The sequence below is a fragment of the Triticum urartu genome, chromosome 7A, assembly GCF_056163025.1.
Source record: "Triticum urartu cultivar PI428250 chromosome 7A, HENAU_Tu73, whole genome shotgun sequence".
Lineage (NCBI taxonomy): Eukaryota > Viridiplantae > Streptophyta > Magnoliopsida > Poales > Poaceae > Triticum > Triticum urartu.
In genome coordinates, this window is record NC_141879.1 from 113,515,940 (window position 1) to 113,541,325 (window position 25,386).

Below are 25,386 nucleotides of genomic sequence, written 5' to 3' on the forward strand. Positions count from 1 at the left end.
GTGCTTCTGCTGCTGCTGTCCCGTATGTGTTCTTACTCTTTCTGTTAGATGTCATGACACAGTTCTTTGCTCTAGTTTCTGCCCTACATATGATAAGTTCTACTTCATATATGCCACTTCATCTAGTGTGTGTTTTAGATATGTTTAGTTTAAGTTCATATATGCAGATACTATTTACCTTCACTCTGTCAGATTGCATGACTTACTTTATCTCTGCTATATTAATCATGTTTTATCTAGTATTTCCGTTAGCAAAATTATTTGGTAAATTGCTCATATTTCCAACAAACCTGTATGTCCATCAAGGCATCACTTCCCAAATACCTAAGTAGTCGTTGCTTAATGACAAGGAGAAGAATAGATGAGGAATAAGAGAAGCAAGGAGGACTCACGTTACTGTTTTTAGCTGACGCGGAACCACAACGTCGTCGTCACACGATGACGGTGGAGAGCTGGACGAAGATGAGACTGAGTGGAACTTCTTAGCGAGCATCTTCTTAGCGGCCGTGTTTTGGCACGTGCATCTCCATCGTTGCGCTGCCGGAATTGAATGCCTCCGCGCGGCAACCACTAGTAATTACTTTTTGAGGGAAGTCAACTGCGCATATGCTGTGGATGCGAGTCTAAGGCAGACCATGGATCTTTTCCTCCTCCCTACTCCATCATCTTCCTTCGGATCAAAGACACGCGCTGGCTACAGAGTCGTCGTCGTCGTCGGGCAGTAGATCGTACGTATAATGTCATGGCATAAATCGCAGAGACATTCCTCTTTTCTTCCTGCCCTTCCTGCCCGCACCAGAGGCAGAGGTCGTCATCCATCGATCTTGTAAGTATCTGCCTCGCAGAACCAGAATCTTGTGACACATATATTCGTGTTCTTTCTTGGAATTTCCGTGGTAACTGACTAATATATGCAGTGAGGATGAGATTAGTCCCGATTCTGTCGGCGTTAGCCATGGTGTCGTTGGGCTTCGTCCTAGGCTTCTCTTTCCCGGCATCGATGACGCCCAATGTATGATAAGAAACGAAAAAATGTTTTCATCTTGGTATATCGGCTTGAAATTAACTTGGCATCATGATAATAAGATTGTTCATGTATGTATGCAGCTTCAGTGTGGCGTACTGCCTTGGAGCGGCAGCACCAACTCCAGCTCCAGCGAGAGCTTCCTCGGGAGACTCTGGGCACCATTACTCAGGAACAGCAGTAGCACCTCAAATGCCATGACAGGGGTACATTACAATATTATATACAGTTCTGAACTTTTTGAAACGATGATCCAGTTTGATTTCCAGCTACATGGCCTCCTGATCAGATCACTGGATCGATGCATCAAGAAATTACACTACATGTTTGCAGATGATCTAAACAAACCTGCATTTCTGCAGATTGCAAGGAGACCAGAAGGCGCAGGGAGGTTACCGCCGGGCATCGTGGTGTTGGAGTCCGATCTTCACCTGCGCCGGCTGTGGGGATCCCCGAGTCAGGTCTTTCTCGCCTTCTCTGAACCCTGAACTCATGTCTCAATTCTTGCTAGGCTTACTCTCAATGACTTGTTACGGTGTGCGATGCGCAGGACGCGCCGGTTCGGAAGTACCTCCTCACAATGGCGGTAGGGCACAAGGAGAGGGTCAATGTCAATGCAACTGTTCACAAGGTAATTAAGAAGAACCCAAGAAGTGGTTTCTGAACTTTGATCGTGCTGTATCGGTCAGATGACACTGGACTACACATACATAACATAACGCAGTTCTCGGACAAGTTCGACATGCTGATGTTCCACTACGACGGCCACACGACGGAGTGGGACGACGAGTTCCAGTGGTCCAAGGAGGCCGTCCACGTCAGCGCCAGGAAGCAGACCAAATGGTGAGAGCATTCTATTTTTCAGTCAGTCCAAAGAACAATGCAAATAGTATGTCAGTGGCATGCAACCTTAAGAAATTCTGACCTGGGATGTGTGAATGATGATTGACGAAGGTGGTTCGCCAAGAGGTTCCTTCACCCGAGCATCGTGGCTCCGTACGACTACGTGTTCCTGTGGGACGAGGACCTCGGCGTCGAGAACTTCAACGCCGAAGCGTAGGATCATCCACCATCCATTCGTGCTGCTGCTTTCTGAACCTAGCTCTGTAATCTAATGGCGGACGGTATGTTGCAGGTACATTGACATCGTGAAGAAGCACGGGCTGGAGATCTCGCAGCCGGGGCTGGACTCGACCAAGGGGAAGTCGGCGTACAAGGTCTCCGTCAAGAGAAACTCCGGCGAGATGCACAAGTAAGCAAGCACAGATTATACAGGCAGGCAGGAATGACCATGCACACAATTAATCTTCTTGATACATTTTTTATGCATTATCTATGATGATTAAGGATGTGTTAGGTTATTGCATCGTTTTTTAGGCACTTTGCATACTTGTCTCAGCTGGGTCTGACTGAGCATATGCAGGCAAAAAATCAACATCTGCATATTGATTGGTTGCCTACATCCCATCTAGCATGCATGTGTCGAAATGAAAGGTCTGCTGTATTGGTTGCTGACTTGTTTAAGAGGAAACACAAGTCCGGTTGTTTGGTTACATCCAGGACAATTGTGTGGTAACCTCCTCCTTGATGTGGTGAGGTTACCAGAGGCACACATGATGAACTAAGAACTAAATTAGAGCAACAGAACAAATTTAGGCACAAACACAAGTCTTAACCACGCATCACAAGTTGTAAACCAACATATTACGATAAGTTTTAAACGAAACTCAAGTCTTAAACCAACAACCAACAAGGAACGGGCAACAGGAGCTCAGGCGGTCACGACGAAGACGCTGTCGTACTCCTTGCACTTGGTGACCACCTCCAAGCCCACGTCGTTGAAAACATCACCTTCATGGTGTCGGGATTCAGCAGCTTGAACGTCAGCATGTACCCGATCATGATCTGATGAACAGCGGCGAAGGTGGCCCAACCCTGATCAAGGGTGACCCTGCCGTTGATCACCGTACCCTCCATGCGCAACTGGTGTTCGTCCTGAGCTTGAATTCTACAAGGACGATAGGGAAGTGCTTGGTGAACTCTAAAGGCATTGGCAGACTCTCCAGCTTTGGACCAAGGATAACCTTGTAGAACTGGCTTGGTCCGGACTCCTCATGGTAGTGCCCATAGTTTCTTCGCTTGGCGCTTGGGTGTTCTTGCACCGGCACTTCCATAAATGGTGGCACTGCCTCCTTGCCCTTCTTCAATGGTGGCACGACCTCCTTGCCCTTGTCCATCTGCATTATTAACAACACGCGGTTCAATGGTTAGCATTCATTCATATTGGCCTAACGCTCCTATATTAACCCACCCTAGTAACCCGGCACCGCACTCTAACCCACTCTGTTTCAGTGATCGCAAGAAGTTCGAGCACACCAGGGAAGTGTGCTCGAACTTCAGCAGAATCAATGACATGCACAAGGAGGCCGACACTGTGATGAAGAAGGCTACGCCGCACCAGATGAAGACACTGATTCTGGGCCCAGCCAAGGGCGCTATGTCAGTGGACATCCTGCCCTGGGCCATGAATCACTCAGACTCCAGCGACGCTGGAAAGAGGGCAAGATGGGCCAAGTACAGGCAGTACAAGGCGCTCAAGACCAGCGTGCCGCGATATACTACAGTAGGACGTTCACGTCGCCGGAGACCGACAATGACGAGGTGCAGATGGTGGCCAGGGCGCTGGCGGTAGGCGACCGTGCAAGACACATCGTTCTTGACGAAGACAATGAGGAAGAAAAGAAGATGGCTATGCCCCTCCGCCGCTCGACGCGACTCTAGGGTCACCGCGGTTAGACAAGAAAGTTTGTACCCCAATCCCCACCCCCTATGTAATCAAAAAATGACCTAGAATCCCTAGAAGCTGTTGGCGCAGAATCAATCGATGTCAGTGTTTTATTCCAATCTGGCACCACCGATGTGTCCATTCCCCTCCCTAACTCTCCAATCGCATGCTCACATCTAATCTAGCCTAAGTCGAAAGCCGTAAATCTACACAGAGGGCGAGGACTTACCGACATGACCGATGCGCTCTGGTGGAGGTCCACAGTCGCTCCGGTGGTAGCCGTCGTCTTGAATCGTCCTGTTGTCGCTCCGGTGGTCGCCGCCGCTGGTGTGAGTGGGGAAGAGGGGAGAGATCGGCGAGGAAGGCAGGTGAGGGTAATTTATGACGACGCGTCTGGAAACAATGCAACTTCCTGGGACCTCATCCATGCGTGCGACCGCCCACGCCCACGTGCCTAGGGTTGCACCGCTCGGGCCTGGCTCCACAAAAACGGCTGATTTGAGCGTTCCTCCGGATGCAGGCCCAGAGGTGCTTTAATGTTGGTGCTAATCAAGCCCAACAGTGAATGTGGGTAACCAAACAAGCCATTTTCTTTTTCAAGGCGAGAAGGAAGTTTCTGAGCAGAAGATGGCCCTCCTCTCCCCTCCCTCCTCTCCCCCCATGTGGCGACACCTGCGTCGGGCTCCTCCCCGGCGGCGTCCCTGCACCTTGCGTCTCCACCTCCCACCCCTCCGCTATCCCCCCCGGGCTCCGCTCCGGCGTCTCGTGCCGCTCCCATCCGCGTTCTGTCCTCCCCTCCTCACCCTGGCCGCATCTCCCCTCTCCGGGCCAATAAGTTTTGGGCGCTGGATCTCGATGGCTTCGGGTCGGATTCTGAGGCTCCTTCTTCTCCCTGCCCTGTCTCATTGTGTTGTCCTTCTGTGGATGCGACGGCGGGTCGCCGACGCAAGTTCGCGCCCTGGGGGAGGGGGCGCCCCGTTGGGCCTGCCTTGGAGGTGGATGGGTGGCGTTGCGTTTCGCGGGGTCGCCGGCGTGCGTCGTGTTGGTCCTCTGCTGCGGGCCTGTTGGGCTCCATTGGGTTGGCTGGGGCTTCGCCGCCTTTGGCGTCTGGCTCTCCGGCAGGTCCTCGTGCCTGCTCCGCCTCCCCTGCGGCCTCCGTCGTGCCGGCGGCGTCGGAGTTGGCGCCAACCCTAGATCTGGGATCCAGGGCGGCGCTAGTTCCCCCGCCTGTGGAGCGGGCCCCGCCGGGTGTTGCTAGGCCTGCTGGGCCCGTTTCGGTGTTAGCCTTGGCTTCTCTATCTGATCCCCCCTCCCTTCTTTAGGCTCTGGGCCGCGGGTGGCCCAGGTCCAGCCCACCCTTCCTGTGAGGCCTTTTATCGAGCCGGGTCTGGCTCGGTCGGGGTATTTGTGGGTGCGGAGGGGTGCGGTTCCCCCTTTTCTAGGGTTTCCGGCCTCCTCCTCGGATCTATCTCGTCACCGTCTCCCCATTTGGCGCTTCGCCAGATCTCCCCCAGCTCCCCTCTCCCTCTCCTTTGCGGCGGTGGCTGCGATGGACCGCTCCCGTGCTTCCTCCAGTGAGGCGTTCTACGGCCAGAAGCGCGGGCGCGATGGATCCGGCGATGCGGCCGCAGATCTGGAGTACGAGGCGGCCCTCCGTGCTAAGCTTCAGGCCTCCCTCGCCCCGGAGGCGGGGTCGGCGGCGACTTCGGCTGGGGTGTCTCCTCGCACCTCTGGGTCGGGCCCATCTGCGCCTCCCCCCCCCCCCCCCCCCCCCGCGTCTGGTGCCCCGTCGGCCGCGGTCGATCCCTGGGAGCTGGCAGCGGCGGCCAGTTGGGCGGACTCGTCGGGGCCTTCCCAGGCCCCCCCACTGGGCGCTGCTCCCCGAGGCGGTGCGCCGTTGCGGGCTCCGGTGGTGGCTGGGGGTGGCCCGTCTCGCTTCGTCCCCCGTGGGGCGTCGGGGGCCCCGGTCCGCCACCCCGTTGGCCCTGCTGCCGGGCGGGGGGCTGGCTCTGGTCCTGTTCCGTCTGGTGATGGCATCCTCCCTCCTCCTCATGGATCTGGTCGCAACCCTCCCCAATCCCAAGTCTCCAACCCCATCCTCACCTGCTTCGCCTGTCACCGCCCGGGGCATTTCCAATCACGTTGTGAAAACCCCCCCTTCTGTCTCATCTAAAGATAAGATGGCCATCTCACGGTGGATTGCCAGAACCGTGTCAAGCCCCCGCTTTCGTCCACTATGGCACCGGCCTCCCAGGGTGTTCTTTCTTTGCTTTAGACAAGGGGATCCCAGAGGCAGCCCCTATTCCATCGCTTTCCAATGTCGGCATTATTTCTGTCCAGGCTAAACGCATTTCTTCCCAGACCCTTCTGGATGAACTTCAGTTATGGGATGAGGGCGGTTGGGACTGGCAAATTCGCCAACTTTCTGAGTTTGATTTTGCTGCGAATTTTCCCTCCAAAGAGAGCCTACGTATGATCTCCTCTTGCACTAGCTTCACGCTGCCTCTGAATCAACTTGTAATCTCGGTCAAAGCCGCGTCCAACGGGTCTAAGGCGATTTTTGCTCTGTCTGATGTGTGGGTTCTGGTCGAAGATGTCCCTCCTAGCATGCGCACCACAGCGTTCCTCATGGCTTTCGGGATGCTCATCGGGAAACCTATCGAAGTGGATCAAGCCTCTCTGGCCATTCTGGGGCCGGCTCGGCTTCGGGTCTGGTGTGTTGATCCCCTATGCATTCGCGGCTCCATTGATGTATTTCCTGCGGCTGGTGGCTTCCGGCTCCGGGTGTGGGTGGAGGGGGCCTCGGGTCCGGTGTCACCTCCTCCTCCTCCCCCCCGGCCTCTGGCAATGGTGATAAAAGCAACGATGGGGATGGTTGCCCTGACGACTCCATGCATGGGACTGATCCTCGGTTCACTCAGTCGGAGTGGGATGGGCTTTCTCCTGAAGATCAAGATCTACTAAAGGAGAATGCGCCGGCTGGTCGGGGGCCCCAGGATGCGGCTCCTGGCTTGGGCGGAGGGGATGCGGCTTCGGGTGGGGCTAAGGGCACACCTTTCTCGGCTGTGTGTTCCAACCTCCCTGCCCGTCCCGCTTCTCCCTCCTTGTCTGGCATTGAAGACCTACCCCCGGCTGGCCCTGCTGTTTCCAAGAAGAAGAAGAAGTCCTCTGTCAAGAAATATTCCGCCAAGAGCCATGCTTCAGGTGACTCGAGGCAGTCCGCGGCTGGGCTCTGCCATAGGCTTGATGCTGATATGGGTTTGCTTCGGGCCCGTCCTCTGCTGCGGCTTCCCCCAGTCGTGCTCGTCCTGTGCCTGTGCGCTCGCCTGCATCCACGGCCCGCAAGAGCGGCCACGTCTCCAACTGCGGTGAGCGGGTGGTCGATCGGGCGGCTCGGCATGCTGCGGCTCGGGATCTTCCCCCTTCAGGTTTGTCCCCAGCCCCTTCCCCCTCCCCCCCATGGTTGTCTCCCCTGTGCGTTTAGTTCTTCCTTCACAATCTGATGATCACTTGCTCAAAATTCTAGATGATGTTGGTATTTGCTTAGATTCTAGCCTGGGTTCCCCTTCATCGATTCTTGGTGTTATTAGGGCAAATGAGGTAGCCCAGGCTGATATTGCGAAGGCCAAGGAGGCTCGCGTGGGTTCGGCCGCCCCACCGGTTGTGGCCGGTGGGAACGACGGGGGAGATGACAGGTGTCAAGCTCCCCCGGTGTCTTCTACTCGCGTGGGAAGGAAGTGTGCTAAATCCTGCATGGCGCCGAGCAGGTCAAGTCTCCGTATCAAAAACCTATCTTTTAGATGAAGGCCTTAATTTGGAATATTCGTGGTTTCGGCGCTAGGGGGCGCAGGGACCAACTTAAAGACCTGGTCTGATCTGAAAACGTAGACTTTATTGGCCTTGTTGAGACTATCAAATCTTCCTTTTCCTCGAGTGACTTATCGGCCATTGCTGGGATAGACAGATTTCATTGGAATTATGTGGCCTCGGCTGGGCTCTCCGGTGGTCTCTTGCTTGGTGCCAAAAAAGATACTTTCGACTTTGTGGCTTTCGACCATGGCATTTTTTGGGCTAGTATGGTGGTTTCCCTTCGATCCCTCAATCCCTTGTTGGAAATCATGGTGGTTTATGGTCCGGCTGACCACGCGATGTCTTATGCCTTCTTGGACGAGATTAGTATTAAAATTGAATCCTGTCAGCTACCCCTCCTGATCGGGGGCGATTTTAATTTGCTTCGTTTCCCTTCTGACAAGAGCTCGTCTAACTTCTCCTGACCCCTGGCTGATGCTTTTAATGCTTTTATTAGGGACACGGGTATTCGTGAGATTCCTAGGGTTGGAGCCTGTTTCACCTGGTCTAACCATCAAACTCCCCCAATCCGTTCTGTTCTTGATAGGGTTTTTGTTTGTTCTAGGTGGGACTCTCTATTCCCCCGTGTCAGTCTTAGAGCGCTGGCTTGTGTTGGCTCTGATCACACCCCCTTGATTCTAGATGATGGTTCGCGCCCAGTTGGTTTCCCGAGATTCCAGTTTGATGCTTCATGGCTCCAAGTGGAAGGTTTTAACGAGTTGGTGGCTCAAAAGATTCTGACTTTCCTCTCCTCTACTCGACGCTCTTTTGGCCCCATGGATGACTGGCATCAATGCTCCTATTTTTTGCGTAGATTCCTTAGAGGCTGGTCTAAAAACCATTACGCTGAGTCTAGGCGTGACAAAGCTAGGCTAGTTGCTCAAATTGGCGTTTTAGATGATCGCGCCGATAGCTCTGGGCTGTCCTCGACTGAATGGCAAACTCGGTATGGTTTAGAAGAGGCGCTGCTGGGCATTCATAGGCAAGAGGAAGTGTACTGGAAACAGCGTGGTACTATAAACTGGACCTTAAAGGGTGACTCTCCTATGTCCTATTTCTTTGCGATTGCTAACGGCAGACGCCGGAGATGCATTATTGATAGCCTTACGATCGACGGCATCAGGGTCTCTGACCCCTCGGTGATTATGCGTCATGTGGTTGATTTTTTCTCTAACCTCCTAGCTGTTAAACCCATTCTAGGCTTTAATTTGGCCTCGCTCTTTTGGTCTCCTCTGGACCAGCTTTCGGTTGCTGACAATGAGAGTTTGCTGATCCCCCCCCCCCCCCACGGAAGAGGAAATTTTTGAGACGATCCGTTCTGCCAACCCGAATGCGGCTTCTAGGCCTGACGGCTTTTCCATTCCTTTCTTCCAGAAATTCTGGCCTCAGCTAAAGGGCCTAATTATGGCTATATCTCAAGGTTTTTGGTTGGGGACTGTTGACATCTCAAGACTTAACTACGCAGTTCTCACCCTCATTCCTAAAGTTAAAGGCGCTGACTTGATCTCCCAATTTAGACCCATTGCTTTGATTAACAATTTTGCTAAGATTCCTGCCAAGGGGATGGCTACTAGAATGTCTCCAATCGCCCATCGGGTTATTAGCCCTTTCCAATCCGCGTTCATTAAGGGGAGATTCATTCTGGATGGGGTGCTTTGCCTCCATGAGATAATTCATGACCTTCACTGTAAGAACACCAAGGCTGTGGTCCTTAAACTTGATTTCGAAAAGGCGTACGACTCAGTCAGCTGGGGTTTTCTTCGCCAAGTTCTTTTGGCCAAGGGCTTCGATGGTGCGGTGGTCCACCGTCTGATGCAACTTGTCACTGGTGGGCACACGGCGGTGGCTGTCAATGGCCAGACCAGTAATTTCTTTGCCAACGGTAGGGGCCTGAGGCAAGGAGATCCGGCGTCCCCCTTGCTTTTCAATTTTGTGGCTGATGCTTTATCTCACATTCTGTCTCGGGCTGCGGCTGCTGGTCACATCTCTCCGGTTAGCTCCCATCTTGTTCCTAATGGCATCTCTCACCTTCAGTACACGGACGACACCATCATTTTGGTTGAACTTAATGATAACTCCATCATGAATCTGAAATTTCTTCTGCTCTGCTTTGAAGCCTTGTCGGGCCTTAAAATCAATTTTTCTAAAAGCGAGGTCATTGTGACTGGGGTATCTGCCTCGGAAGTGCAGAGGGTCGCCCATCTCTTGAATTGCTCGCTAGGATCATTTCCTCTCAAATACTTGGGCTTACCTATCTCCCCGCTTAAGCTTTTGGCCAAAGAGTTTGCCCCGGCTGTTACTAAAGTTGGCAATAGATTTTTGCCGTGGCGAGGTCGTTATAATTCTCAGGCAGGCAAGGTCGCCCTTACCAACTCCTGCCTTTCCTCTCTCTCGATGTTTCTAATGGGATTCTATCTTCTGTCTGAAGGGACACACGCGGGCTTCGACAAGCACAGGGGTGCCTTTTACTGGAATTCCTCCGATAACAAACGCAAATATAGGATGGTCAAGTGGGACCTCATTTGCAGACCTAAGCACAAGGGGGGCCTTGGCATCATGAACACTAGAATCATGAATAAGTGTCTCTTGTTAAAATGGTGGTGGAAGATTATGTCCCTTGATGAACGTCTTGCTTGGCTTAACCTTCTTAAAGCTAAATATTTTCCCTTCTCGAGCCCTATGTTCGCCTCCTCTTCTGGTGGCTCTCAATTTTGGCGCCAGCTCGTTAGTATTAGACCGATCTTCCGATCCCTGGTGAAATTCGTTGTCCGTAATGGCAAATCTACACGTTTTTGGTTAGATTGGTGGGTTGGGGACTCTACTCTTGCGGTGGCTTACCCGACTTTGTTTTCGTTTTGTGCTAACCCTGAGATCTCTATCTCTGAGCTCTCGGCTCAGGGTTGGTTTTTAGATTTCCGGCGCTCTCTTTCCCCTGCGGAGTTGGAAGATTGGCAACGCCTTACTGCCTGCTTCCCCCTGCTCTCAAAGGAAGAGGACTCCGTTTTTTGGCCCCACTCCCCTTCTGGGCGTTTTTCTGTTAAGTCGGCGTACTCGCATCTCATCGCTGGTGTTCGCACTGACAAGTTTAAACTTATTTGGTCTGCCCGCAGACCTCCTAAGATCAAAATCTTCCTTTGGCAAGCTCTTCGTCGCAAACTTCCTGCGGCTGACCAGATTAAAAAGAGAAATGGGCCGGGTTCTGATAGTTGTCATCTGTGTGGCGCCCTAGAGGATACAGAACATATCTTCTTCCAGTGCTCTTTGGCAAAATTCATTTGGAGTTGCATTAGACTTTGTCTTCATGTTCCTTGGAACCCTTCCTCTTTTGCGGATTTTCGGCGATGTATCAATTCTCTAGCAGGCCGGTCTAAGCGAGTTTTCATGGTGGGCTGGGCAGCGATTTGTTGGGCGCTTTGGACTACTAGAAACAAGTTCACTATTGAACATATTTTCCCGGCTAACCCTGTGAGTTGCTTATTTAAAGCTAATGTCTTTTTGCAGCAGTGGAGATCATTGACTAAGGATGGGGACCTTGAGGCGTTCGACGATATGCTATCCAAAATGAAATCTACGGCTTCTTCTCTACTGCGGCGGTCCAGAAGGATGGTTTCTTAGTGTTTCGAGTGCTCGTTTGGCTGGCCTGCGTGCCATGATAGGCTGGATGCCTTGTACCCATACTCTCTAGTCGTACTGTGTTAAACTTATGTGGTTCCCTTCTGGTGGTTGTGACTCTGCCTGGTGGCTTTATCTATAAAGTCGGGCTCTCGCCTTTTATCTAAAAAAAAGCCATTTTCTTTCCGCGCAAGACTGACTGACATATATATAGGCTACCATACACATCCTAACTGACCAGGCATGCATGAATGACACAGGACGGATGCAGGGGGGAATTGGTGCCCCGACGTACACAAGCGGCCGTGCAGCGGGTAATTGTTGATCGTCATCAACACAAGTTCTTTACCTTGTGTCATGTGTATGAAAATCTTAAGTTACTGATATGAAGAAGCATGTATGCATGGGCAGGTTCGTGGAGGTGATGGCGCCGGTCTTCTCCAGGGATGCTTGGAGATGTGTGTGGCATATGATCCAGGTACTTAAGCTAGCATGCTGATTCTGCCAGTAGCTCATAATTAATTCTGGATTATTATTTGAACTAAAATAACATTATCATCTTATTTTATTACACAAGTAAAATGAAGAACTTATTTATTTTTAATTTTATTTTGCAGAATGATCTGGTTCATGGATGGGGTCTCGACTACAACTTCTGGAGATGTGTCGATGTACGTGCTTACTTGACCATAGATACATACAACATTCTGATAGATTCACTGAAGAACACTTAAGTTATCCAAAAATTCGTTTCAAAAAATTGTGCACACCTGACATGGCTCACTATTTTTTTTTTTGTTTTCTGTTTTGAATTGGCAGGACCCTGAAGAGCAATTTGGCATCGTGGATGCACAGTATGTTGTCCATCATGGAGTCCCCACACTCAAAGATCAGGTAACGTAACTTCACTGAGTGCTTGCCCATAGGATTCAAACTCGTGTCAGTGGAGAGACACCATCGTGCTTTTGCCGCTAGGCTAGGAGCCCATCCACGTGTTTTGATTCAGTTGCATCCCCTTTTTACGCAAGAAATATATTATTTTTCGACAAAGGGTGAATTATTTTGACTTAAAGTGAAGAATCAAGAGGATACAAACACAATAAACATCAAGAGGCCGCAAGAAAGATATTATGTATGGTTGGAGCTTAAAGCATGTTTATTTGAAAAGATTTAGCAAAATATATTGAATTTTCATTGCGTAGGAATGATTGTACTGCCGTGTCATCTTGACTGACCACCGATAATTAAAAGCTGGTGACATAATATTTATCAAGCACCGTGTCATCTTGATTGACCACTGATAATTAAAAGCTGGTGACATAATATTTATCAAGCACAAGGTCATACATCATAAGTTGTATAAGCAACTTACTACACTACAACGTAAAAGGAGTAATTCGCTTAAAGCATGAACATGTTACATATGAAGTATATCTTGTGTGCATGGCATGCTCTTAGATACTTCTTTTGAATTTTCCATGTTGCTCCCTCGATTTGCATGCAGGGTAACGGAGAAAAGCAAGGAAGCAGGGCTAAGGTATGCAGATATTTACATTTCAGTTTTTTCATACAAATATTTACATTACATAGTACTAATTGATTAAGGTAACACAATATATTTCATGAGAATATTAATTGTTGTTATGATTGATGCGTAGATTAAAGACCGGCAATACGAGGAGTGGCACGCCTTTGACTCAAGACTTGACAATGCCGACAAGGAGCTGGCCAACTCTACCACTAGATCATCATCCCAACCCTAAATTAGTTTTCGTATTTACTTAGTTACAAAAGCAATACTGCACAATCAGATAATATGGTTGACTAAACACTAAGAAAACACCACTGGTTTTGTTAATGATCTACTTTTTTGTCCGACGGACCAAGATGGGGTTGAGATGAGGCCATTTTATTTACTTTTTTATTTTCCATTATTGGATTCATTGTTGTACATGTGCTTTTTATTGGCATGAAGCGTTTACTTGCAACACTTTGTTTTATTATTCCTGAAAAAAACACTTTGTATTATTCACACTGATAAGTGATACTTTTTGTTAATCGGAAGAGAGCGACGGCGCGCGAAACTCACGTATAACTCAAGAGGCCTCCACGTGGACACAAAGTGAGGCTATCAGCAATTTTTAATACATTGTGAAAGTCAGGACTTGAACTCAAGACCTTAGCTCTGATACCATCATGCACTAGTCAACGCAACCAAAAGTCTGAATTGATAAAAAAACTAATAGTGCAATCCACATATACTGTAACACTGTTCCACTACGACGGCCACACGACGGAGTGGGACGAGGAGTTCCAGTGGTCCAAGGAGACCGTCCACTTCAGCGCCAGGAAGCAGACCAAATGGTGAGAGCCCCGTGCCTGTCCGTCCGTCTGTCTCCGGCGTTTTCTTTCTTCAGTCTGTAGTCCCAGCAATCTTCAGACATTTCTGACCTGCAATGTGTGAACGATGATTGACGAAGGTGGTTCGCCAAGAGGTTCCTTCACCCGAGCATCATGGCGCCGTACGACTACGTGTTTATGTGGGACGAGGACCTCGGCGTCGACAACTTCACCGCCGAAGCGTAGGATCGTCGTCGATCATCCATATCCATTCCGCATGTAGCTGCTTTCTGAATTTTGATCATTCAGAGACTGTGGGCGGTTGCAGGTACATCAACATCGTGAAGAAGCACGGGCTGGAGATCTCGCAGCCGGGGCTGGGCGCCACCAAGGGGCACAAGGCGTACGACGTCTCCGTCAAGAGAAACTCCGGTGACATGCACAAGTAAGCAAGCAGTTGCTGATTATGCAGGCATGCAAGAATGACCATGCACACAATTAATCTTCTAGGCGTAAGTTTTGATGCACTATATATGATGATTAGCTAATCAGGCATGCTTGAATGACACAGGACTGCAGGGGGGAAGCAGTGCCCCGACGTGCACCAGCGGCCGTGCAGCGGGTAATTGATCATCATCAACACAAGTTCTTCGCCCTGTGTCATGTGTAAGGAATTTTAAGCTAAGATGAAGAAGCATGTATGCATGGGCAGGTTCGTGGAGGTGATGGCGCCAGTCTTCTCCAGGGATGCTTGGAGATGCGTGTGGCATATGATCCAGGTTAATTTTGAGAACAGAGCGTAGCTTAGTTGGCAAGGCGCGGGAGTTTACAGCCAGCTCACCAGGATTCGAGTCTCATCTCAAGGGCTTGATGCTCACGGAGTTTTCTTCTATAAAAAAAATACCAACAGGTCTAGCCCAGGTATTATTATTATTGTTATTTTTATTTTATTTTGTAGAATGATCTGGTTCATGGATGGGGTCTCGACTTCAAATTCTGGAGATGTGTCAATGTACATGGTTACTTGATCATAGATGCACACAACATTTTCATAGATTCACTGAAGAATGCTTAAATTATCGAGAAAATCGCTTTGAAAAACTGTGGACACCTGACATGGCTCACTATTTGTTGTTTGTTTTCGGTTTTGAACTGGCAGGACCCTGAAGAGCAATTCGGCATCGTTGACGCACAATATGTTGCCCATCATGGAGTGCCCACACTCAGAGATCAGGTAACATAACTTCATCGAGTGCTTGCCCACATGATTCAAACTCGTGTCAGCCGAGAGACATTATCGCGCTCTTGCCATTAGGCCAGAAACCCATCCACGTGTTTTCATTCGGGTCCCCATTAGTTGCATCCCCATTTTCCGCAAGAAAGACATTTTTTTTGACAAAGGGTGAATTTGTTTGGCTCAAAGTGGAGAATAAAGAGAATACAAACACAATGAGCATCAAGAGGCCGCAAGAAAGATATTATGTATGGTTGAAGCTTAAAGCATGTATATTTGGAAAGATTTAGCAAAATATATTGAATTTTTATTGCGTAGGAAGGATTGTACTGCCGTGTCATCTTGATTGAGCACCGATAATTAAAAGGTGCTGACATAATATTTATCAAGCACAAAGTCATACATCATAAATTGTTTAAGCAACTTACTACACCACAACCACTTAAAGCATGAACATGTTACATATGAAGCATATCTTGCGTGCGTGGCATGCTCTCAGATACTCTCACTACTAGGAAAAGAGCTATATATGATATGGACATTAATGACGCATCGTGTATGTAGTGCGCCACTGCTATATAGCAGTGGCGCACCAGATATTACTAATGGCGCACCTGGTGTGTGGTGCGCCATTAGTAGTTTTGAAAAAAAAAATTATTAGTAATGGCGCATCATGGGATAGTGCGCCATTACTAGTTGACATAGTAACGGCGCACCACACCCACCGTAATGGCGCACTATCCCATGGTGCGCCATTACTAACGAATTTTTTTATTTTTTTCAAAACTACTAATGGCGCACCACACATCAGGTGCGCCATTAGTAACCCTGGTGCTAAATGCACCCCCTTGGACCGCTTTTTCAGTTTTAAAAAAATAAAAGGAAAGGATGGAAATGTCAAAAAAAATAAATAAAAGAAAATAAGTTTCCCATGTGATATGTGGTCTAGTTGTTGGGAAAATTTACAAATATGAATTTCGACTTTATTTGCAAAATCTCTCTGAAATTTAGTAAAATGGGCATAACTTTTGCATACGAACTCGGATTAATTTTTTTTATATGAAAAATCATTTATTCGAAAAGTTACATCCGAAATGAACCGGGGGAACTCCGTTCAACATCTTCAAAATCCCCAAAAACCTAACTGAATGAAAGATACGGGGCTTTTAAGATCTAGAGGGGGGGGGGAATGAAAAAAAATTCAAACTTACTAGTAGCGCACCATTTGCTAGGTGCGCCACTAGTAACAGAAAAAAAATTGGTTTCAAAAAAAATTTGGATTTTTTTTCAAAATATGATACGTAATATGACCGGGAAGTTTGAAATATTTTTTCAAAATTTGATCACACTCATGAACATGAACAAAGTCCTAGACATCAACAAGGTTTAATAGGATTGATATGATAGATATATCAACAAGTGCATGTGAAGTGAGCTGGTGCTGGGGTTAGGATGGGTGACCTTTCGAGAAGTTTGACCACAGAGTGTGATTTGACTTGAGATTAAGCATTTTGATCCGAGATTAAGCCAGACTGACCTGAGATTAAAAAAATTAAAAAAATTCTGATTTTTTTTTAAAAAATTGTTAGTAATGGCGCACTTCTATGTGGTGCAACATTAGTATATACCAGATACTAATGGCACACCTGTGGGATATACTAATGGTGCACTACGTGGTGCGCCATTAGTAAAAAATTCTAATGGCATGATGCTAGTGGCGCACCTGTAGTGCGCCATTAGTAGCCAAAATAGGTGCGCTACTAGCAGGCCTTTTCCTAATAGTGTCTTTTTTAATTTTTCTGTGTTACTCCCTCGATTGGCATGCAGGGTAACGGAGAAAAGCAAGGAAGCAGGGCTAAGGTATGCAGATATGTACATTTCATCTTTTTATACAAATATTGACATTACATAGTACTAATTGATTAAGGTAACACAATATATTTCATGAGAATATTAATTGCTGTTATTCTTGATGCGTCTAGGTGAAAGACCGACAATACGAGGAGATGCACGCCTTTGACTCAAGAATGGACAATGCCGACAAGGAGCTGGCCAACTCTACCGCTAGATCATCATCCCAACCCTAAATTAGTTTTCGTATTTAGTTAGTTACACAACGAGTACTGCACAATCAGATAACATAATTGACCAGACACTAAGGAAATACCTCTGGTTTTGTTAATGATCGACTTTATTGTCCAACGGACCGAGGGGGGGGGGGCGTGAGATGACACGATTTTATTTACTTTTTTCATTTTTCATTATTGGATTCATTGTTGTGTATTTGCTTTATATTTGACTTTGTATTATTGGAAATGAGTGATTTATTTTATTTTTGATAGCATACAGTTTCTAGTGGTTATAACATATGGCAGGTAGAATTTTCTTCGCGCATTGGCATCCTTGTGCTGCCTTAACACTTGTTGTGGTGATTTTCTGAATCTACTATGGGCCAATTCTTTTGGCGGCTTAAAAAATAAGCCGCCTCCTCCCTAGCTTTTGTCATAAGCCGCCTTCCTTATTCATTGGAGCTTCTAAACTAGTTATGGGATTACTAATCTAGAAGCCTCCACAAATTTTGGGAGCGGCTTATTTTTTAAGCTGGGAGAGGTAGCTTATTTTTTAAGCCGCCCAAAAGAACTGGCTCTATATCTAAGTAGCTAGCCCCCACCACAAGGAATTCTCTGGCTCCTCCTTGAGCCACATCACTCAAATTATTTTAGCCTTTAGATATACTAGATCAATCAACAATATCCATCTGATATACACACTGAGAGCTGTTGTACCCACCATATGTAGTAATTGCTGGCATGCAGTAACTGCTGCTTAAGAGAGTTTTAATCAAGGAAAAAACTTGACGCATGCATGCATCTCATAGCTTCATACTCGAGTCCTCTATATGAAAGAAAAGTGAGTCGTGCATACATATTTTATTTTGTTTTCATCCAACTTTGAAATTATAGATAGAGATATGTATTTATTTATAAAATACATATAAACAATTTATGTTACGATAGGAGAAATTGTAAAGACAGTAGATATATGATTAGTTTAGTGTGATTTTTATTTCATACAAAATCCCTCCGCAACGCGCGGGGCATCGTCTAGTTAATCTAATTTGAGAGTGCTTATTAACTTGAGCAGACTTCGGATGCCTTCACTCCATAAAACTTGCCTAAGGTAATAGCGTTCAAACACCAACTGAGCTAGACTCTAAAATTCGCAATTAACTCGTTATAGAAGTGAGCAGCAGCACATGGATCTAAATAGGTACCGACTTGTCCAGTAAGCATCTCAAAGATCTAAATAGCATTAGGAGATGTGTATGTACACAGATACAAGCCATCGCCTCCTCTCCCAAGCTTAGGGTTTATCTGCCTTCTGTCGGCGTGCCGCCGGTCCGCCTCATGTTCGGTGGCCCTTAAGGCATGGGGACAAGGCCATGGGGATGCGGTGGATTCCGTCCTTGTCGGTGGGAGGGCTTCGTTTTTAGATGTTATTTTGAGTTTTGTGAAGGTTTGTGTCTTACTCAAGAAGGCGAGACGGCGGCGACTTCTTGAAAATGGAATAAGGTTCTCCTCATATAGCACCCGTTTCGATGGTGCGTCTAGCATCGTCGGTGACTCGGTGGGCGTGTGGAGGTGTGTCTCTGTAAGATCTGTCTTTGGTGAATCTGCTCGAATCTGTTTGTTGTTCTTCTATGTTTGTGTGGCTTTAGGTTAAATCCTTCCGATCTACGCTACTTTCTATCGGCGGCGGTTGTTATTCTGGTGCATTGGTCCTATAGTGCCTTAGCATGGTGACTTTCTGACTGTCTACTACAACAAGTTCTGCCCGACTCCGATGTGAGTGGGACGATGACAGCGACACGTCTTCGGCTTGCTGGTACGTCTCCGTCGTATCTACTTTTCCAAACATTTTTGCCCTTATTTTGGACTCTAACTTGCATGATTTGAATGGAACTAACCCGGACTGACGTTGTTTTCAGCAGACTTTCCATGGTGTTATTTATGTGCAGAAAAAAAAGTTTTCGGAATGACCTGAAACTCCACGGAACATCTTTTTGGAAAATATTAAAAATACTGGAAGAAAAATCCACGTTAGGGGGCCCACAGCCTGTCCACGAGGCAGGCGTGCCCCCCTGCCTCGTGGGCCCCTTAACGCTACACCGACCTCAACTCCAATTCCATATATTCGTGTTCGGGGAGAAAAAAATCAGAGAGAAGGACTCATCGCGTTTTACGATACGGAGCCGCCTCCAAGCCCTAAAATCTCTCGGGAGGGCTGATCTGGAGTCCGTTCGGGGCTCCGGAGAGGGGTATCCGTCGACGTCGTCATCATCAACCATTCTCCATCACCAATTTCATGATGCTCACCGCCGTGCATGAGTAATTCCATCGTAGGCTTGCTGGACGGTGATGGGTTGGATGAGATCTATCATGTAATCGAGTTAGTTTTGTTAGAGTTTGATCCCTAGTATCCACTATGTTATGAGATTGATGTTGCTATGACTTTGCTATGCTTAATGCTTGTCACTAGGGCCCGAGTGCCATGATTTCAGATCTGAACCTATTATGTTTTCATGAATATATGTGAGTTCTTGATCCTATCTTGCAAGTCTATAGTCACCTACTATGTGTTATGATCCGGCAACCCCGAAGTGACAATAATCGGGATCACTCCCGGTGATGACCATAGTTTGAGGAGTTCATGTATTAACTATGTGTTAATAATTTGTTCCGGTACTCTATTAAAAGGAGGCCTTAATATCCCTTAGTTTCCGCTAGGACCCCGCTGCCACGGGAGGGTAGGACAAAAGATGTCATGCAAGTTCTTTTCCATAAGCACGTATGACTATATTCGAAATACATGCCTACATTACATTGATGAATTGGAGCTAGTTCTGTGTCACCCTATGTTATGATTGTTACATGATGAACCGCATCCGACATAATTCTCCATCACCGATCCAATGCCTACGAGCTTTTCACATATTGTTCTTCGCTTATTTACTTTTCCATTGCTACTGTTACAATCACTACAAAACCCAAAAATATTACTTTGGCTACCGTTACCGTTACTTCCATATTACTTTGCTACTAAATACTTTGCTGCAGATACTAAGTTATCCAGGTGTGGTTGAATTAACAACTCAACTGCTAGTACTTGAGAATATTCTTTGGCTCCCCTTGTGTCGAATCAATAAATTTGGGTTGAATACTCTACCCTCGAAAACTGTTGCGATCCCCTATACTTGTGGGCTATCAAGACTATTTTCTGGCGCCGTTGCCGGGGAACATAGCTCTATTCTTTGAGTCACTTGGGATTTATATCTGCTGGTCACTATGAAGAACTTGAAAGACGCTAAGACAACAATTTATCCCTCAACTACGAGGGGAGGTAAGGAACTGCCATCTAGCTCTGCACTTGATTCACCTTCTGTTTTGAGTAAGCTTGCGGTACCTAAACCTACTTCTGCTATTCGTTCTGATATGTCACATGTTATTGATGATGCCACTTCTACTATGCATGATACTTATGATGAAACTACTTCTATGCTTGATACTACTGTGCCACTTGGTGAATTTCTTGATGAACAACTTGCTAGGGTTAGAGAGAATAAAATTATTGAAACTGATAACATTGATGAAAGTGATGATGAAGACTCTCCCCCTAATAAATATGAATCGCCTGTTGTTCCTGAGGGTTATGTTTTGGAAAAAGAAGCTGCTATAGCTATTTTAACTTACAAAGATAGATACGAGCTCAAGAGGTTATTAGCTAAATGGAAGCAGCAATCTCTTAATGCTAGAATGAAACCTGACCCTGCTTTTGCTACTTCACCTATCTGTGTTACTGATAAGGATTATGAATTCTCTGTTGATCCTGATATAATTACTTTGGTTGAATCTGATCATTTTCATGGCTATGAATCTGAAACTGTTGTGGCACATCTTACTAAATTAAATGATATAGCCACTCTGTTCACTAATGATGAGAAATCTTGCTACCTTTATATCCTTAAAATATTTCCGTTCTCATTAAAGGGTGATGCTAAGATATGGTTTAATTATCTTGATCCTGGTTGTGTGCGTAGTCCCCAGGATATGATTTATTACTTCTCTGCTAAATATTTCCCTGCTCATAAGAAACAAGCTGCTTTAAGGGAAATATATAATTTTGTGCAAATTGAAAAAAGAGAGTCTCCCACAAGCTTGGGGGAGGCTTCTCCAGTTACTTAATGCTTTGCCTGATCATCCTCTTAAGAAAAATGAAATACTTGATATCTTTTATAATGGACTAACCAATGCTTCCAGAGATTACCTGGATAGTTGTACTGGTTCTGTTTTCAGGGAAAGAACACCGGATGAAGCTGAAATTCTATTGAATAATATGTTGATAAATGAAAATAATTGGACACTTCCTGAGCCAGCTTTTGAGCCAATTCCTAAGCCTATTCCTAAACCAACTCCGAAGAAGAGAGGTGTTCTATTTCTCAGTCCTGAAGATATGCAAGAGGCAAAGAAATCTATGAAAGAAAAAGGTATAAAAGCTGAAGATGTTAAGAATTTACCTCCTATTGAAGAAATACACGATCTTAATTTACCGCCTGTTGAAGAAACATATGATCTTAATCCATTACTTATTGAAGAAACTCATGGTCTTGATAACCCGACACGGGTAGTAAAGGTAAATTCTCTCTATAGATTTAATGAAGGTGATATTCCTCACTATAAGTCTACTAGACAATGCTTAGAAGAGTTTGATAATTTTATTGTCAAACAAGAAAACTTCAATGCTTATTTTGGTAGACAATTGAAATACAATTCCGATATGCTTGAACACTTGAGTAATTACATGGCTAATGTTAAGGGTGAACCTAAACTCATTAGTAAACATGCTTCTATTGAAGGAAATATGCCCTAGAGGCAATAATAAAAGTTATTATTTATTTCCTTATATCATGATAAATGTTTATTATTCATGCTAGAATTGTATTAATCGGAAACATAATACATGTGTGAATACATAGACAACCAGAGTGTCACTAGTATGCCTCTACTTGACTAGCTTGTTGATCAAAGATGGTTATGTTTCCTAGCCATAGACATGAGTTGTCATTTGATTAAAGGGGATCACATCATTAGGAGAATGATGTGATTGACTTGACCCATTCCATTAGCTTAGCACTTGATCGTTTAGTTTGTTGCTATTGCTTTCTTCATAACTTATACATGTTCCTATGACTATGAGATTATGCAACTCCCGTTTACCGGAGGAACACTTTGTGTGCTACCAAACGTCACAACGTAACTGGGTGATTATAAAGGTGCTCTACAGGTGTCTCCGAAGGTATTTGTTGGGTTGGCATATTTCGAGATTAGGATTTGTCACTCCGATTGTCGGAGAGGTATCTCTGGGCCCTCTCAGTAATGCACATCACTCAAGCCTTGCAAGCATTGCAAATAATAAGTTAGTTGCGGGATGATGTATTACGGAACGAGTAAAGAGACTTGCCGGTAACGAGATTGAACTAGGTATTGAGATACCGACGATCGAATCTCAGGCAAGTAACATACCGATGATAAAGGGAACAACGTATGTTGTTATGCGGTCTGACCGATAAAGATCTTCGTAGAATATGTAGGAGCCAATATGAGCATCCAGGTTCCGCTATTGGTTATTGACCAGAGACGTGTCTCGGTCATGTCTACATAGTTCTCGAACCCATAGGGTCCGCACGCTTAAAGTTCGGTGACAATCGTAATTAGGGTTTTTGTGTTTTGATGTACCGAAGGTTGTTCGGTGTCCCGGATGTGATCATAGACATGACGATGAGTCTCGAAATGGTCGAGACATAAAGATTGATATATTGGAAGCCTATATTTGGATATCGAAAACGTTCCGGGTGAAATCAGGATTTTACCGGAGTACTGGGGGGTTACCGGAACCCCCCGGGGGTTAATGGGCCTACATGGGCCCTAAGGGAGAGGAGGAGGGCCGGCCAGGGCAGGCTGCGCGCCCCCTCCCCATAGTCCGAATAGGGCAAGGAAGGGGGGCGGCGCCCCCCTTTCCTCTTTCCCCCTTTCCCTTTGAGGGAGTCCTGGATTAGGGGGTGTTCGGGTAGCCGGACTATACCTTCAGCCGGACTCCAGGACTGTGAAGATACAAGATTGAAGACTTCGTCCCGTGTCCGGATGGGACTTTCCTTCGCGTGGAAGGCAAGCTTGGCGATGCGGATATTCAAGATCTCCTACCATTGTAACCGACTTTGTGTAACCCTAACCCTCTCCGGTGTCTATATAAACCGGAGGGTTTTAGTCCGTAGGACAACTTCATCATACAACAATCATACCATAGGCTAGCTTTTAGGGTTTAGCCTCCTTGATCTCGTGGTAGATCTACTCTTGTACTACCCATATCATCAATATTAATCAAGCAGGACGTAGGGTTTTACCTCCATCAAGAGGGCCCGAACCTGGGTAAAACATCGTGTTCCTTGCCTCCTGTTACCATCCGGCCTAGACGCACAGTTCGGGACCCCCTACCCGAGATCCGCCGGTTTTGACAACGACATTGGTGCTTTCATTGAGAGTTCCTCTGTGTCGTCGCTTTTAGGCCCGATGGCTCCTTCGATCATTAACAACGATGCAGTCCAGGGTGAGACTTTTCTCCCTGGACAGATCTTCGTCTTCGGCGGCTTCGCACTGCGGGCCAATTCGCTTGGCCACCTTGAGCAGATCGAAAGCTACGCCCCTGGCCATCAGGTCAGGTTTGAAAGCCTAAACTACACGGCTGACATCCGCGGGGACTTGATCTTCGACGGATTCGAGCCACAGCCAAGCTCGCCACACTGTCTCGATGGGCATGATATAGCTCTGCCGCCGAACAGCGCCTTGGAGGCCGTACACGCATCGGTTCCGACCATTGATTCGGAGCCTACTGCGCCGATCGAGGATCAGCGGTTGGACGCTGCCTCAGGGGCTGCGATCTCAGAGGCGATCGAGCCAAACTCCAGCCCCGCACTCCGCATGGCCCGTGACTCCGAGGAGCCGGATTCCTTTCCGAACTCCGAGCCCCCAGCGCCCCTGCCGATCGAATCCGATTGGGCGCCGATAATGGAGTTCACCGCCGCAGACATCTTTCAGCACTCGCCCTTCGGCGACATCCTGAATTCGCTAAAGTCTCTCTCTTTATCAGGAGAGCCCTGGCCGGACTACGGTCAGCAAGGATGGGATTCGGATGATGAAGAAAAGAAAAACCCACCCACCACCCACTTCGTAGCCACTGTCGACGACTTAACCAACATGCTCGACTTCGACTCCGAAGCCATCGACGGTATGGACGACGATGCAGGAGACAACCAAGAACCAACGCCTATAGGGCATTGGACAGCCACCTCATCTCACGATGTGTATATGGTGGATACCCCTAAAGGAAGCAACAACGAGGAAAACGGGGATGGAAGGAGGGATCGATCTCTCGAAAAACAATCAAAGCGTCGGCGTAAACGCCGACCCAAGCCCCGCCTCGATAAAGACCCAGCCATAGAGCAGGATGAGCCGGTAGATGACGAGCACGCCTTAGAGCAACCGTCCCAACCGGACAACCCGGATAGAGAAACCGAACATCCCTCCCCCGGTAAAAATGGCATTCTGGACGACCCTACGCCGGACAAACCCACGAAGCAGAAGAACCTCCACAAACGGCTCGTCGCAACCGCACGCAGCCTGAAAAAGCAGAATCGGAAGCTAAAAACTGCGGAAGATGCACTCAGGATCAGATGGAGTAAAGTAATCAATACCGCAGACAAATACGCACTACAGGAAACAGTTAATTTACCGTCTGTGGATTACAGACGGCAAAGACCTAAATCCAGACGGAAAAGATTTTGCCGTCAGGCAGCAGACGGAAAACTCAGACGGCAAAGATTAGCCGGAAAAATATACTTTGCCGTCAGCCTTTTATCGAGATGACGGCAAAGATTTTGCCGTCAGTCAAAAATCAGCTTAGCCGTCAACCGAATAATTTACAGACGGCAAAGAAAAGCATCTTTGCCATCAGCCAAACGCCATCTTTGCCATCAACCTCAAACATCACAGACAGCATAGAAATATTTTTTAATCAAATAAAAACTGAACCCACATTGCACAATTGAGATCAGCTAGCCAATATTTCACGGGATGGTCGATGCGGTAATCAAACCCCACTACAATCTTCCTATACAATACACATTATCGATATTTCCAGATTGAAAAAAACCTAAATGATGTACCACACTAGATTGTACACAATACACATTATACAATACCCAATACTACATGTCTACATCACAATACACAACAATATTACATGAATAGCCTACAAAAAAAACAATATTACACGAATATCTTCTCGATCCACCGCAGCCTCAATCTGGTGGAGACGAACACCGCTTCTCGATCCGCCGCTCCTCTTGTGTAGGCCACTGCGGGACGCGCTCGATCTGGTGGTGCCGGCACCGGCAATGGCGGCCCCCAGCGGGCGGACGCAGGACGGAGC

At 47.1% G+C, this 25,386-nt stretch overlaps 2 protein-coding genes across 2 annotated transcripts; both read left to right on the forward strand.

The window, feature by feature from the left end:
- Positions 1-762: 762 nt before the first annotated feature.
- On the forward strand, positions 763-13,209 carry LOC125525516 (uncharacterized). The gene is made up of 14 exons (XM_048690523.2): positions 763-826; positions 918-1,012; positions 1,108-1,230; positions 1,387-1,485; positions 1,575-1,655; positions 1,749-1,867; positions 1,979-2,080; positions 2,160-2,276; positions 11,531-11,584; positions 11,682-11,748; positions 11,888-11,941; positions 12,090-12,164; positions 12,775-12,807; positions 12,929-13,209. The coding sequence occupies exons 2-14, from the start codon at positions 923-925 to the stop codon at positions 13,031-13,033; spliced, it is 1,119 nt and encodes a 372-aa protein (XP_048546480.2). The 5' UTR covers positions 763-826; positions 918-922; the 3' UTR covers positions 13,034-13,209.
- On the forward strand, positions 13,158-16,931 carry LOC125529878 (uncharacterized). The gene is made up of 10 exons (XM_048694301.2): positions 13,158-13,162; positions 13,476-13,634; positions 13,751-13,852; positions 13,939-14,055; positions 14,182-14,232; positions 14,323-14,389; positions 14,569-14,622; positions 14,770-14,844; positions 16,672-16,704; positions 16,827-16,931. The coding sequence occupies exons 1-10, from the start codon at positions 13,158-13,160 to the stop codon at positions 16,929-16,931; spliced, it is 768 nt and encodes a 255-aa protein (XP_048550258.2).
- The last annotated feature ends 8,455 nt before the right edge of the window (positions 16,932-25,386 follow it).

What these genes read in the sequence shown, in the direction of transcription:
- LOC125525516 (XM_048690523.2), top strand. Translation starts at nt 923, where the DNA reads ATGAGATTAGTCCCGATTCTGTCGGCGTTAGCCATGGTGTCGTTGGGC. An exon ending in TCAATGCAACTGTTCACAAG is followed by an intron (nt 1,656 to 1,748) that starts GTAATTAAGAAG and finishes AACATAACGCAG; the next exon opens with TTCTCGGACAAGTTCGACAT. An exon ending in AACTCCGGCGAGATGCACAA is followed by an intron (nt 2,277 to 11,530) that starts GTAAGCAAGCAC and finishes TGAATGACACAG; the next exon opens with GACGGATGCAGGGGGGAATT.
- LOC125529878 (XM_048694301.2), top strand. An exon ending in GCCAGGAAGCAGACCAAATG is followed by an intron (nt 13,635 to 13,750) that starts GTGAGAGCCCCG and finishes TGATTGACGAAG; the next exon opens with GTGGTTCGCCAAGAGGTTCC. An exon ending in CACCAGCGGCCGTGCAGCGG is followed by an intron (nt 14,233 to 14,322) that starts GTAATTGATCAT and finishes ATGCATGGGCAG; the next exon opens with GTTCGTGGAGGTGATGGCGC.